Raw genomic sequence first — 15,802 nt, forward strand, 5'->3', positions numbered from 1 at the left:
TCTGGAGCAAAAGTGATTTCTGCCCCCATTTTGGCTAAAAGGTCTCTACCCATTAGAGCAGTGGTTCTCAACCTTTCTAATGCCGAGACCCTTTAATACAGTTCCTCATGTTGTGGTGACCCCCCAATCATAAAATTATTTTTGTTGCTACTTCATAACTGTAATTTCGCTACTGTTAATGAATCGTAATGTAAATATCTGTGTTTTCTGATGGTCTTAGGCTCTACAGCAGCCCACAGGTTGAGAACCGCTAGCAAAAGCCGCTGCTAGGAGCTTGGGTGTGTTTGTAGATTGTGCGGGCAGAGTCTCAGGGCGTCACTAGGCTAGGACGTGGCAAACAACGATGGCTGGCAGTGAGCCGCCTCCAACCAAGTCCCCGCAACCGCGTCCCTGCCCCGGTGCAGCCAACAATTCTACCTCCACGCAGCTCTGCTAGTAGCCACCCTCACTCTCCAACCCGTTCGGCAGACAGCACAGTCTCTCCCCAGAAACTGGATTTCAGAGAGATTGGGGGCTTGTCTCTCTTCGGATTGAAGAAAGCACCACCCGCCTCCAGCTGGGCTCCGCTGCCAGTTCGTATCGCGCGCGCTCCCCTGTACCTCAGTTTTTCAGCATTTGCGCCCTGATTGCTCCCGTCCCTTTCGGTCTAGTTGTAGAGGTTCCGCTCAGCCAGCTTTCCCGTGGTTCTGGGTGATAGACGTTCTGTCTTTTAGTTGTAGTTTTGGAAATTGTTGTGGACGGCAGCAGCCCAGATGTTTATCTACGCCGCCATCTTTCTGCATTTTTTCTTTCTTTTATTTTTTAGCTTATTTCTCTCACACCATCCCCACTGATGCAAGATGCCACTTTTATCACTTTTATTTTATACTAAATTCTTGTGAGTCCAATTTCATGCTTTCTATTTCCCCATTAAATTTTCTGACTCGTCATGATCCAGTACCACACTTGTTGGGTCTGAGCTCCTCTGCTAGGGGCTGGACCTCCTTGGAGGCCAGGAATTGGAAGAAGCCATGAGCATCCGTATCCAGGTGGGAGAGACTTTATTGCAGACCAAGCAGCCATTGCTGACACAGCAGCCATTGCTGACAGAGCAGCCCCACAAGGTGGTCCCACAAAACAGCAGCAGCAAACAAAGAAGCAAGCCACCTGCTGGTCAGTAACACACTTTTTTTTTTTTTAGCAACACACTCTTATACTAGCTCAGACAAAAGAGGCTTCTTGCCAAATAGTGAAATCAGTGTTACATAAGATAAAGGTGCACCTTCTCAGTGTGTACAGTAAAACTGCTGTGTCATTGTTTTGACAAATGCTTTGCACATGCTTATGACAAATGGGCCTTTAACATCCGGTGTACTCTGGTCAGGGTCCCCACACTCCACCCCTTACACCAGATGGTCTTTTAGGGGTATCCTGGCCCAGATGCTAGCTCCTTGAACACAGAGCCCACAACAACAATATAAACTGTAGCATGTTAGGACCAGTACTCCAGCCCCAATCCTATATAATAAAAGGCCAGAGGCGTCACGCCCGAAATGACCAGAGACCAGACCACCACGGCCCCTTGTGGGCTGGCCCTGCCCCAACCAAGTGGTTAGGGGCAATCAGGCAGGCAGGCAAGTGGTTAGGGGCAATCAGGTAGGAAGACCAGCAGTTAGGGGTGATCAGGTAAGCAAGCAAGTGGTTAGGGGTGATCAGGTAGGCAGACAGCCTCTCAAAGGGCTGGCCCCAGGAATAGGAGGGCTACCTAGGGCCCAGTAACAGACCATGGCCAGGTCCATACTGCCCTTTGCTTCTCTGCTAAGGGGGCAGGTGTCAGCAGCAACAAAGTTCTAGATGAATGTACTTTGGGTCACAACAGTTCATCTGTTGTTTTTATTTGCACAGGCAGTATCTGAGGATACTTCTGCATACTCATCTAGCCCAATCTTCTAGTTTAGGTGGGTCTACCCCTAGGCAACATTTGCCTTTTAACAGGCCACACTTCCTGTCCCCACATGGGGTGATGTCCTATCATCCACTGTTGTTTGTGCCATTGTGGCAATCATAAAGGTAGGCCTGTAGACAGCCCAGCTGTATGTTTCCATAGCCAAAGGTCTACTTTGCCCAGTATCTGAATTGAACCACATAGTTCGTCAGTATTCAAACAGATAGTCACAGCTGTCTATGTAGCAGGGTTCCCCCCTGCTAGCCCTGTCCGTATACCACATGGCCTCTGGGAGGGGTGGTGTTCCCTCTTGGAATGGACTGGGAAGTAACTCTCCAGAGGAGTTTCATCCCTTGACAGGGTGTCATAAATCACAGGTCCTAACATAGGGGTCCCCCACTTTGCTACAGTTGGGGTTTGCACCACTCCCGACCTGCATGTGGTCACCAGGACCTAAGCCAATCGGCTATAGAATATGCTGTCTTTACAAGTGCTTTACTTTGTGCTGTAATAGCTTCCCAAGCCTGCAAGGCAGCACACATGGCTGTCAAATGTCTCTCAACAAGAGAGTATCAGCTCTCAGTTTCCTTCCATAACTGGGACCAAAACCCTATAGGTATGCTTCTCCATCCACTTGGGCAACTACCCTCTTGGCAGCTGGGTACCCTTATTCACCCACTTGGGTGGCTGCCCTCTTGGCAGCTAGAAAGGCTTCCTCTATTTTGGGGGTCCAGCTCCATGTCGCCCCCTTCCAGGACAACTTATACAATGGCTGTAACAACTGTGCCAGGTGGGGAATGAACACTTGTCAATACTTCAAAAGACCAACATAGGTCTGCAACTGTGCCAGGTGGGTTGGGGATAAGCCTGTATTTTGTCAATGACTGCTTCGGGTATCACCTTGGTTGGACTCCCAAGAACTTGACAGATAAGACAGGTCCCTAGACCTTGCAGTCGTTGACTGCCCATCCCCATGAGTCCAAGGCCTGCTATTGACTACTGGCAGCTGCGTTCAAATCTGCAAGAGAATCAGAGGTTAGCACAACACCATCAACACAATGGAACACCGTAGGAGGCTTGTCCCAGGCAGCTAAATCCAGTGCCACCAAACTATGACAAATGGTAGGGCCATGCAAACATCCCTGAGGGAGGATGACAAAAGTCCATTGTCAACCCTCCCACGCAAAAGCAAACTGTTCTTGATTCTCTGGGGCCATGTCCATGGAGAAGAAGGCACCAGCCAAGTCTACCACATAGTGGCATCAACCGAACACCAGTGCACGGTGATCCATGCGATCTGCTACAGCGGGCACTGCAGAGGGTAGTGCGGGAGTCACTCCACTTAGTTCTCTGCAAACTACGGTCATCTGTCAGGTGCTGTCAGGCTTCTTCACCAGCCACACCAGAGAACTGTAGGGGCTATGTGTGGGCGCCACACACAAACCTCACCTTCTCCAGGCAAAATACTGTCTGTCCAATCTCCCCATGGCCCCCTGGCAGGCAACACTGCTGCACCTGGGCTTTTCGGCAAGCTGGGCAACAGTACAGCCTCGTGATGCGCGTGTCCCCTAGCTTCACCACATGCACCCACAGGCAAAATTCACCTCTGCTGCTAGTAGGTCCAGCCACATTTGCATATGGAGAACTTTCACCAGCTCAGTCCCCACTGCTTTCATGGATCCCCGCTGCTGCCTTAGGCATAGTCTTAGGTACAGTCACAGGTCTTGCTGCCCCATTCTTTGTTTTTATTTTTATGCCCCATTCTTTCATGATACAATGTTCACATCCCTCAAGCTGGCCACAGCCACTGCAACTTCTACAAAGGGGATCAGAATGGTCACCAGTAAGCCAAAGGTTGCCCGAGGGGCTATGATAAGAAACAAGTCTTTTCATGTTCATTGTAAAACACTCATCACCCGAGGCTGCGAGGCTTTGGGGGATGGCAGCCCTTGAGCTCCCACGGTGGTGACTTCACTGCTGTGCTCCATTGCCTGGTGGCAGCTGTTGTGGAGCCTGGCTCCTGGAGGCTCAGTTTTCCATTTCAGGTGGGAGACAGCTCTAAGTTATCTGACACATCATCCCACAATCTTAGGAGCCACATTGGAATTGGCTCCCCTTGCTTCTGCCGGCTTTGTTTTCCTAAGTCTCTCAGTTCTTTCCAGCTGCCTTTCCCTGGTCTTTGGGGATCTGGTCCATCAAGGACAATAATGTCTTCTCTAACATCACTGGTGTCACCTCAACCTGTTCCCAATCCTCCCAGGGGTGGGGGTTCCAAGACATCAGGCCATCACTACTGGATATCACAGCCCAGTTGGAGGCCACATGACCTCCGGCCAGGCAGACAGAGCACTTACCCCCAAGATCCTGCCGACTATGCCAATTGTTGGGTCGGAACTCCTCTGCTAGGGGCTGGACTTAGTTGGATGCTGGGAATTGGAAGAAGACATGAGCATCCGTATCCAGGTGGGAGAGACTTCATTGCAGACCAAGCAGCCATTGCTGACAGAGCAGCCCCACAAGGTGGTCCCACAAAACAGCAGCGGCAAACAAAGGAGCCAGCCACTCACTGTTCAGCAATAACACTCTTATACTAGCTCAGACAACAGAGGCTTCTTGCCAAATAGTGACATCAGTGTTACATAAGATAAAGGTGCACCTTCTCAGTGTGTACAGGAAAACTGCTGTGTCATTGCCTTTGCACATGCATATGGCAAATGGGCCTTTAACCATTTAACATCTGGTGTGCTCTGGTTAGGGTCCCCACAACACTGCTTTAATTATTGTAGCCTTATAATGCATTTTAACATCTGGTAAGTGATTGTCTTTCATTACTCTTCTTTTTCAAAGTTTTCCAAACTCTACTTGTTTATTTTCTACATTAATTTTAGAACTGTTTTGCCTTGATTGGAAAATCCTGTTGGTTAATACAGTATTGTATATTTAAAAGTTGCTAAGAGCAGACCTTAAATGTTCTCACTGAAAAAAAAAAAAAGAAGATGATGATTCTGTATGTATTAATTAATCTTATTGTTGTAATCATTTTACAATATATATGTATATTAAACCATCATGTTGTATACCTTGAACTTACACAGTGGTATATATAAATTATATCTCAACACAACTGGAAAAATCATGTTTGTCTTTTTATTGGGATAATATTTATTTATATATAGGTATTCTCTGCTTGCTGAAAGTTCGGTTACACCATTTCACTCTTACAAAAGACCTACATTAGTACTTGTTTCTACTAACAAAAAAAAACAAAAAGATTCTTAAAAAAGGGGACATCTATAATCCTCTCAACAATCCTATTAATAAAAGCCTATGTGGTTGTCACGCCCTCATGCTGTGACTCCTTCACGCTGCAACAAACAATCACCAGGAGGCTGCATGAGCAGTGGGCGTGCTCGGGTAGGTGGGGGCTTGACGCTGCATGTGCAGCATGGAGGCGGGGCCCGAGGCTCCGCTCGGCAAGGCCTGGGAGTCTTGCAGCTCCACATGGCCAGGCCAGGGGTCCCACGGCTCTGTGTGGTGCGGAGGCAGGACCCCCGGCTCCGGCCTACCTCTTTGGGACAATCCATCGAGGAGCCCTGGATAGGTGGTAGGGTCTACCTCTTTGGGGCGATTGATTGCGGGGCTCCGCACTGTGAGAGGGCACAGGCCAGGCTGGGGGACGCCCCCCTCCCGAGTGCACAAATTTTGTGCACCGGGCCTCTAGTAAAGATTATAAACGATTCAGCTTCCTTTGAGACAAGATAAAGATATTCATTATCACCACAATTGTTGTTTTGTGTTGTTCTCAAAATACTAGCTAAAATGATTCAATGAGAAAAATAAAAATTAGAAAATAGCAAGTAAAATTACCCCTGTCATAGAACACATAATTGTAAACCAAGAAAATCATGACAATTAAAATTTAAAGGTACTACAAATGATATAATAATTCAATTAGGTGGTTGTGTTTGAAATTAAAACAGAAATTAATAGCTTTCTAGAAATGAATGACAATATAGAAGACCTAATAATAGAAAATGCTCCATTTATAAAATAAAAGAAAGATAATTTTGGAGAATAAACTTAGCAAGAAACACATATGGGTAAAATAAATGTAAAAATACAACCAAAAAACATAAAAGACTTGAACAGGTACATCAGCATGCCATTATCTCTTTTTTTATGGTTTTTTTATATATATTTTATTGATTTATTACAGTGAGGAAGAGAGAGGGATAAAGAGTTAGAAACATCGATGAGAGAGAAACATCGACCAGCTGCCTCTTGCACGCCCCCCACTAGGTATGTGCCCGAAACCAAGGTACATGCCCTTGACCGGAATCGAACCTGGGACCTTTCAGTCCGCAGGCCGACGCTCTATCCACTGAGCCAAACCGGTTTTGGCTCAGCATGCCATTATCTTGTAGGGAAGTTTTCAAACCATTAAAGTATATTTTTTTCCTAAGTTAATACAGGTTTCCCCTACTATCAGAAAGTAGAATGTTCCTATGAAACTTTTTAGAACCAATATGGTGTAAACCAAAGACATTAGTCTGGTAAGGGTTTTTTTCATAAAATTGAAAATCCTCTTTGAATTTATTTTGTTTGTTTTTGTTTTGTTAGTTTTTTATTAATCCTCACTTGAGGATATTTTTCCATTGATTTTCAAATTTTTTTTATTGATTTCAGAGAGGAAGGAAGAGGGAGAGATAGAAACATCAATGATGAGAATCATTGATTGGCTGCCTCCTGCATGACCCCTACTGGGGATCAAGCCCACAACCTGGGCATGTGCCCTGACCGGGAATCAAACCATGACCTCCTGGTTCATAGGTTGACACTCAACCAGTGAGCCATGCCCACCTGGCTTTCCATTGATATTTAGAGTGGAAGGGAGGGAGAGAAATAAAAAAACATACATCGACTGGTTGGCTCCCCAACGCCCCTGGCTGGGATGGGGACTTAGCCTACAACTGAGGTACATGCCCTTGACCAGAATCAAACCAGGGACCCTTTAGTCCATGGACCACCACTCTTACTACTGAGCCAAACCAACTAGGGCAGCAGTTCCATTTTTTATTTTTTGAGGAAACTCCATACTGTTTTCCAAAGTGGCTGTACCAGTCTGAATTCCCATCAGCAGTGCACTAGGGTTTCTTTTTCTTCACATCCTCACCAGCACTTGTTTGTTCATTTGTTGATGATAGCCATTCTGACAGGTGTGAGGGGATACCTCCTTGTCGTTTTAATTTGCATCTTTCTGATGATTAGTTGAGTTAGAACTCTTGATTTTAAGGAATAGACACCAACTACAGAATGCTTAAGTAAAATGAGGAGAATTTAGTATATATAGACAAGATGTCTCATAAAATTCAAGGGCAACAGAAATCATGGGAATGCTCTCCATCTTTCTGTGCCTTCTGTTCCTTTTTATCTGTCTGATTCATTCTTTCTTCTTAGTCAGCTTTCTCTGCTGACTCAGTCACATTGGAGGAATAATATGGTTCACCCACAGTTATTAAGTTACATGTTAACATCCAACCACAAAGTCATATTTTCCTTCAGTCCAAAGAGAAAGTATTCTGACAGTTTTATTCTGGTTCATCTAACTGTGATGATGATAACAAGGTCACATTACAAATATGGCTTGGGGGGGGGGCAGGAATGGGGAATAAGTACTTAATGATACAATTTTAAGCTGTGCATTTACTCTGAAAGGCAAATCTATCACAGTGCACAAAAACACACATCTATATATATAAAAAGCCAGTGACTGTAACGCCAGAATGACAGGATTGACCGGAATGACCAGTCGCTATGATGCCCACTGTAGCTAGCGAACCAGCCTGATCAGGGGGTGCGGCCGCCAGCCAACCTCTCTCGGCCCCTACCCTTGGCCAACCGGCCCCTGATCGGACTCTCCCACCCCAAACAAGGGAGGGGCCGGCGGGCCAAACGTGCCCCCCCCCACCCTTCCCTCCGGCCAGCCCAGTCCCCGATCGGCCCGCCCCACCATGATAGGCCCGCAGCCCCTCACCCCAGCCAGCCCCGCCCCTGATCGCACCCTCCACCTCAATAGGGGGCAGGGCCAGCCAGCCAACCTCCCACAGCCCCTCCCCCCGACTGGACCCACACTCTATGGGCCCCCACCACCCTGATCGGCCCACAGCCCCTCTCCCCGGCCGGCCCTGCCCCTGATCTCCCCCCCACCCCAATAGGGGGTGGGGCTGGCCAGCCAACCTCCTGCAGCCCTTCCCCCAGCTTGGCCCCACCCCACATCGGTTCCCCCACTCCGATCAGGGGCCGGGCTGGCCGGCCAACCACCCATGGCCCCTCCCCCAGGTTGCTGGCCCCCAATCAGCACCCCTCACCCCATCCAGGGGCAGGGCTGGCTGGCCCACCACCCACAGGCCCTCCCCATGGCCAGCCCTGCCCCAATCGGCCCCCCAACCCCAATCAAGGGTGGGGCCCACCATCCAATCACCCATGGTTCCTCCCCCCAGCAGGCTGGCCCTGATCTGCCTGATCTGGGCAGGCTGGCCAGCCAACCTCCCGCCATCTCCTCCTCCCAAGCCCCGATCTGCCCCAATTGGGGCCGGGCCAGCCAGACCCCACCCGTGCACAAATTCATGCACTTGGCCTCTAGTGTATAAATAAACATACATTTCAGGAGGCTACAAAGCACTTGGTTGCGATTTCTTAAAGCATATGAGCTTCTTTAACATCCTCTGCCTTGGGTTGGTTGGTTTCTCTGGAAGCAGAGCCTGGGAGGGATTGAGATGCATGTCAATTACTGAGGGAGTGTTCTTCAAGAAAAACTGTAAGGGAGAGAGTTCACGAGCATTGAGAAGAAGAGAATGCTGAGGAAGGATACAGCCTCAGGGAAAGTCCAGCTGTGGCCTGATCTAGAGATCTTTTGTAGAGTTTACACCCCTTAGGATGAGAAGGTGGGCCTCTTGTAGCCTCTTCATAGTCAGTTATTGAGGGAGTGCCTAGCTTTCCTGGCAAGGTAGCTCCCATCAACTGCGGGCAATTCTTTGGAGAACTATGAGCCTTTAGCAGTCAACAGTCATAGCACCTGGAGAGTGTGGAGGGTGGTCAAGACAGCTAAACAACATCAACTACCATCCCATATTAATATACTTTCTATTAAAATGTTGACAGCATAATAAGATTACATTATGTTGTAATACTTGAAAAATATGAGGCAAAAAGAGTTAACTTTGCAATGAAATTCTTTGCCTTTATGTTTTCCATTTTCTTAGATTTCTTAAAGTTAGAACTCAAGTTGGGAATCAAAACAGAATCAATCAACAGGTTAACATTTACTGAGCACCTGTCATATGAGTCACATTGGGCTAAGTGCCATTAAGAATGAAAACTAATGCAAGATGAGGATTCTGTCCTAGATCAGGAGGAATTTCAGGAAGAAGACAATATTTATATATGTATAAGAAAAAATGATCAGACATAATCACATTAAACCAGATGTATCATACTGGGGATTTCAGAGGTGAGTCTTAAAATTAAGTTCTAAGTAAAATGTTTACTCTATGAATTTGAGTATTGGTGCTGAATATGTTTGCTCATTTATTGAGTTGGGTTTGAAATATTTTCCACCAACAAGTTTCTGGAAGTTGAAAAAGATAATGGAAAATTGTTCTAAATAACATAAAGGCGGGGGCTAAAAGAAATACCAACTATATTGCGCTGCTGTTGGGCGGAGATGGAAAGGGAAAGCCACAGAGTCATCTGCCTACACATTCATCTCCCTGGTGCTAGTGGGTATTGTTCTATCCCCGTGGCAGAATTAGAAATACTGCTGGGGAACAAGTATACAAAGTTGTTATGGAAACCAGAATGCTTCAGCTGAGAGTTATTTACGGAGAACTTTAAGGATTATTACAGTCAATAAAAGCAACGCTGCTTTGCTTTACTCTGTGCCAGTGCATCCAAATTAAATACCTGTTTTGAAGGGACTTTCAATAAGCTGTCAGTGGATGGTGGTCACATTACAAAAGAGTGATTTATATTTGGCGTTTTATATTACATGCTTGACTGTTGTTCACATTTGCCTAAACTATTGTCAAGTTTGCTAGTTTCCACCATATAGGAACAAGGTGGCTATTGACTGCTGCCATCGGCTGAGAAACGTTTCCCCAAACATAGCTGCTGTGTTGCCAATACTGTGATACTGTGGGACTTGTCTCTTCACATTCTCTCAGCTCATCTTTGAGTCTAAACTGCAATAGTAGCCTCTGCCCACCATTTTTGTCCTTAATTGAAAATTGGATTTTTTTCAGCTATTCAACAGGATATTTTTTTAAGTTGTGGGGTTTGTTTTATGTGTGTGTGTTCTGTTTTTGAGGAAATGAGGATTTTCATAGCCTTTGAGGAATCTTTTGAACCATTTGAAGTTTCAGCAGATGAAACTGTGGAAGCTGTCAAGCAGATGATAAAGGTATGTATGTACTTTGTAACTGAGCCACTAAGATGTATATTAATTTTAACTATGCAGTGAAGTTTAAACTGCACACAGGGCAGAGATTTTGCTACTGAATACATTTGCAGCAAACAGGGAACTAAAACTATTTCAAAATATCTTTGTTTGCTTACACAATCTATACTAATAAAAGGATAATATGCTATTTAGACCGGATAGACTGGACATCTTCTGGACGTCCTCCTGGACATCCTTCTGGACAATGACACAGTGGTGGGGGCTGAGGCAGAGGCGGTTAGGGGTGATCAGGCTGGCAGAGGAGAGCAGTTACGGGAGATCAGGCCGGCAGGCAGAGTGTTAGGGGCAATCAGGCAGGTGACATCCTGCAGTAGGACATCCCCTGAGGGGTCCTGAATTGGAGAGGGTGCAGGCCTAGCTGTGGGACCCCCCCATGCACGAATTTCGTGCACCGGGCCTCTAGTCTATAATAATAAAAGGGTAAAATCCTAATAGTCTTCTAGATATCATTCTGACATCCTTCCTGATGAAGCCGGGGCGGGAGGAAAGCCAGCCAGGGTCCTGGGTCCTGGGTGCCTGCTGGCGGCAGGAGGAGGGAAGCCCGGGTCCCGGGTGCTAGAGGGAAGCTGGTGCTGGCAGCTGGAGGAAGGAAGGCATCTTAAAATAGGAAATAATTTGGGTGCAATATTTTCTTGTAAACTTCTTATATTCGCTCAAAAATGGGAAATTAAGATAAATATTTAAGTCTTGACCATTCAATGGCATTTAACTTGGAAATGATCATTTCCATTTGCTAAGGAGCATATAGAGAATCAAGTTATTTAGTGGATTACTATGATCACTGCAAGCTAGATCTTCTAACACAGAAGCTCTTAACCTTTATGGGTTGTAGATCCCTTTGGCATCTGGCAAGCCTCTGGACTCCTCAGAATACCTTTAAATGCATTAAAAAATTAAAATACGTACAAAGGAAAAGTAACCATTATATTGAAATACAACTTGCAAACATTAAAAAACAAATTTGTGACATAGTGACATGTGGACTTCATTATAAACACATTAACAAGTTCTAGCAGTATATCTAATAACTATTGTAATTTCAAAGTAGTGATCAGCATATTTTGAGATATCTACAGCAACTGTAAGGTGATATGAAAATATCAGTGATTCCTATTGGTAACAGTCACATAGTATGTGTCCTACATGCATAACTTTTTAAAAATCTCAATTTCATTTAGAATTAATAAAAATAAATTATAGTTTTTCCCATATAAATTGTATCCATAAACTTTGGGGAGGTCTATAGACTCCAAGTTAAGAACCCCTGTCTAATACTTCTTTCCTCTGTACTAAACACTTTTATAATGCTCAGTGGCAAATGTAAACAAAGAGAAATTACATTGTTGGTCCAGTAATGTAAAGGTGTACTGCTTTCATAATATGCGATTGGGAGGGGCGGGGCGTGTGCAGGACAAAGGGAAGTGAGGCTGGAGCTGCAGGCTCTTTTTCTGCCCGCAGTGTCTCAGATTCATTCTTAAGGAACTGAGAACTTAATCTTCCAAAATGTCAAAAAGACCATCTTATGCCCCACCTCTCACCCCAATTCATGCAACACAAATGCCTAGCACATCAGGGTTTGTGGGATACAATCCATACAGTCATCTCGCCTACAACTACATACTGGGCGGGAACCCAGGCGCCAACAGCTGGGTCACGAGAGAATCAACTATTGCAGCATCCAGCAAATAACTGGAATTGACCAGAAATGCTTTCAGAGTTAGGTCCTTGTGAATCACCAGCACAGCCATTAAATTTTTTTTTTAACCTGGCTTTTCGACTATTTTAAACATTTGCTGTACCATCTCACACTGAAAAAAAATATATATATACATGTAAAATTAGTGAGATCTGGATATGTATATAGAATAAAAATCTTATTCTTTTTGGTGTTTGGTGGAGATAAAACCTTGGGCACTTAATGCTTGTACAATGTGTAGACAAACCTAGAATTTCTAATGGTTAAAATACCCTAGTCGAGATGAAGCATTATCTTTCATTTAAGATAATTGTCATTAGGCTCAAGAACCCAAGTTTCTTAGTAAAAGCTGGGCTTACAGACCTGGATTTTGTTGACTGGCCTACCAGTTTGAATTGCTACACATAATTATTTGTCTTCTGGATTTAATAGTTGACCTTCTAACTGAGATTCATTTGTTTTCAGTTAAAAAGAGAAAAAGACTTTTGTGTCACATCAAAGAATTGCAGAATAAATGTTGGGTGAAATTAATTTCAAGTACCAGACTAGATATCTACAGCTAAAAGTGTGCTTATAATTCTTAGGATAAGGGATATGATTTCTATAACTGAAGATGTTTCATTTAACTGATCAACCTAAGGAAAAATAAATGTAAAAGTAAAATAAATGATAAACCTAAGATAATAAAAATTGGGTGATATACTTTTTTATTTTAGAACCATATTAAACTCCATTCAAGGAAGTTTAGGTACCAAAGAAACAAATAACTGTAAGAATGATTTACCAAAAATAAATAAATAAAATTAATCCAAAAGCCAAATACCTGCATACGTTGGAATATGATATTGGTGATAATTTATACAATCCAGAATAGCTGTAAACTTCTCAATACCTGTATTTTGTTTGCTGTATTCAGAAATAATTCAATTATTGTGACTTCAAAAAGCTCTCTCACTCTGTTGTCAAGCTAGAGCAGAAGGCTTATAAATACCAAACTATCTTGCTTAGCTTGTTAGGTTTTGTCCATCTAAAATTTTCATTTTTTCTGCATAATTTGTACTTCTTAAGCATATCAAGTTTTATGTACCAGGCACATTTCATGGTACCTGAAAGGAATTCTGACAAAGTGTGTGTAGTGTATGCATTTCACAATTTTTATGTGCATTGATACATGTTTTTTCCTGGACTATATGTGTTGTTTCATGAGTCTAATGGGTGGCAAAGTTATCAAATGGCAAAGAACATTTTAATTTAAACAAAGAACAGAATAAATTTTGGACCATTCATGTTAATGCAGAAAATTACTCATCAGCAATACACTAGAATTATTATATTTTAATTGCTCTATACAGGATAGCTCTTTATTATCTATGTTAATGGAATAGAAATGGTGGTAACTGTAATATTAGAAGCATTTGTATTTCGGTTTGTGTAAGCATTTTTTTCTTAACTTGGATGTACCTGTGAGAATTCTCTGTTAATAAAGTAAGATCATTTAATGGAGAAAAAAATGCTATTGATTTTTAAGGATTATTTCTACATTCCTCTCTCTGAAGATGAACAAGGCAGACAGTATCTGGAGCTGATGTATGCTGGAGCAGCCCTGGAGAACAGCTGGAGTCTTGCTGATGTTGGAATATCTTTTTTTTCAACTCTCAAATGCTTTGTTAAGGTTTGATGATCAAAATAACATTTGTCCAAGATGTCTATTTCATTTTGAATAACATTGTGGATAATTCAATGAAAGAAATTTCACAGCTTAGGAAGAGGTTTTCTTTCCTTGCCCTCTTCCTTTTTCAATTTATGCTGTAAGGCGCGATAGGGTATGGAGACCACAGAGCTCTTCTTGTTCACTCCTTCTCTCCCATCCCTCCCTCTCTAACTTGTTGCCTGCCCCAAACAGTCACCACAGAGCAACCTACAAACCAATATTGAAACAAGGCCAAAGGGAGGATCTGAAATATTGATGCAGGTCGAGCACTTCCATGGGTCCACAACGGATTAGGGGCACTGTGGTGAGGAAAGGGAAGCACTTCTTAGCAACAACAAGCATGAAGGGGCAGGTTCCATAATCAAATCCAGCAGAGCAGCCATTCATGAATTAGGTACATATGCAATGCAGATAGCGTTTTCCATTTATAGCGCCCTTAATCTGTGGTGCTTAATTTGGGGTCCCTGGATGGGCTTTAAGAACTTGACAAAACCCTAAAATTGCAATATATGCAAAATTAATTTACTTGGATATTTTTGGGGTGAAGGACTTTTTTTAAAATATTTTTTTTATTGATTTTTAACAGAGAGGAAGGGAGAGGATAGAGAGTTAGAAACATCGATGAGAGAGAAACATCGATCAGCTGCCTCCTGCACACCCCCCACTGGGGTTGTGCCCGCAACCAAGGTACATGCCCTTGACCGGAATCGAACCTGGGACCCCCCAGTCCGCAGGCCAACATTCTATCCACTGAGCCAAACCAGTTAGGGCAGGTGAAGGACTTTTAACTTTTGGCAATTTATTAAAGAAACAGGTGGCCTACAAAGTTTACTTTATTTTATTTTTAATACTAGAGGCCCGGTGCACGAAATTCGTGCACGGAGGGGGGTTGTCCCTCAGCCCAGCCTGTACGCTCTCCAATCTGGGACCCCTTGAGGGATGTCTGACTGCCCGTTTAGGCCCGATCCCAGACAACCCTCTCACAATCCAGGACTGCTAGCTCCCAACTGCTTGCCTGCCTGCCTTTCTGATTGCCCCTAACTGCTTCTGCCTGCCAGCCTGATCACCCCCTAACCACTCTGCTGCCAGCCTGTTTGCCCCCAACTTCCCTCCTCTGCCAGCCTGGTCACCCCTAACTGCCCTCTCCTGCAGGGTTGATCACCTCCAACTGCCCTCCCTTGCAGGCCTGGTCCTTCTCAACTGCCCTCCTTTGCAGGCCGGGTGCCTCCCAACTGCCCTCTCCTGCTGGCCATCTTGTGGTGGCCATCTTGTGTCCACATGGGGGCAGGATCTTTGACCACATGGGGGCAGCTATAACGTGTGTTGCAGTGATGATCAATCTGTATAGTACTCTTTTATTAGATAGGCTAGAGGCCTGGTACAGGGGTGGGGGCCAGCTGGTTTGCCCTGAAGGGTGTCCCTGATCAGGGTGGGGTTCCCTTGGGGCGTGGGGCGGTCTGAGCGAGGGGCCTGTGGTGGTTTGCAGATGGGCCACGCCCCCTGGCAATGCAAGCGGAGGCCCTGGTATCTGGAATTTATTTTCCTTCTACAATTGAAATTTTGTAGCCTGGAGCAGAGCCAAGCCTGGGGCTCCCTCTGAGGCCGGCAGCCATTTGTGTTGGGGTTATAATTGAAACTTTGTTGCCTTAAGCGGGTGGGCCTGGCCAGGGTGTGCGGAAAGCTTTGCTTCCCCTGTTGCCGGCGGCAACCCTGGCCTGCTCTCTCAAGCTCCATTCTGCCGCCATTTGTTTGAATTTGTTTACCTTCTATAATTGAAACTTTGTAGCTTGAGTGGAGGCTTAGGCCTGCAACAGCTGGCAGAAAGCTTGGCTTCCTCTGTTACCTAGGAAACCTTGCTCTCTGTGGATGTAGCCATCTTGGTTTGGGTTAATTTGCATACTCGCTCTGATTGGATGGTGGGCGTGGCTTGTGGGTGTGTCAGAGGTATGGTCA

At 44.8% G+C, this 15,802-nt stretch overlaps 1 protein-coding gene across 1 annotated transcript in view; it reads left to right on the plus strand.

Annotated features, from left to right (window-relative positions):
• Positions 1–10,292: 10,292 nt before the first annotated feature.
• The window catches only part of ANKUB1 (ankyrin repeat and ubiquitin domain containing 1), a gene marked incomplete at both ends in the record, with an annotated part of 87,180 nt that continues 81,670 nt past the window's right edge, over positions 10,293–15,802 (plus strand). Inside the window, 2 exons of the mRNA XM_079767127.1 lie at positions 10,293–10,382; positions 13,667–13,810. Coding sequence (XP_079623253.1) covers positions 10,293–10,382; positions 13,667–13,810 — 234 coding nt within the window. The remainder of the gene's footprint in view (positions 10,383–13,666; positions 13,811–15,802) is intronic.

The sequence above is a fragment of the Cnephaeus nilssonii genome (genome assembly GCF_951640355.1).
Source record: "Cnephaeus nilssonii genome assembly, chromosome: 3".
NCBI lineage: Eukaryota > Metazoa > Chordata > Mammalia > Chiroptera > Vespertilionidae > Cnephaeus > Cnephaeus nilssonii.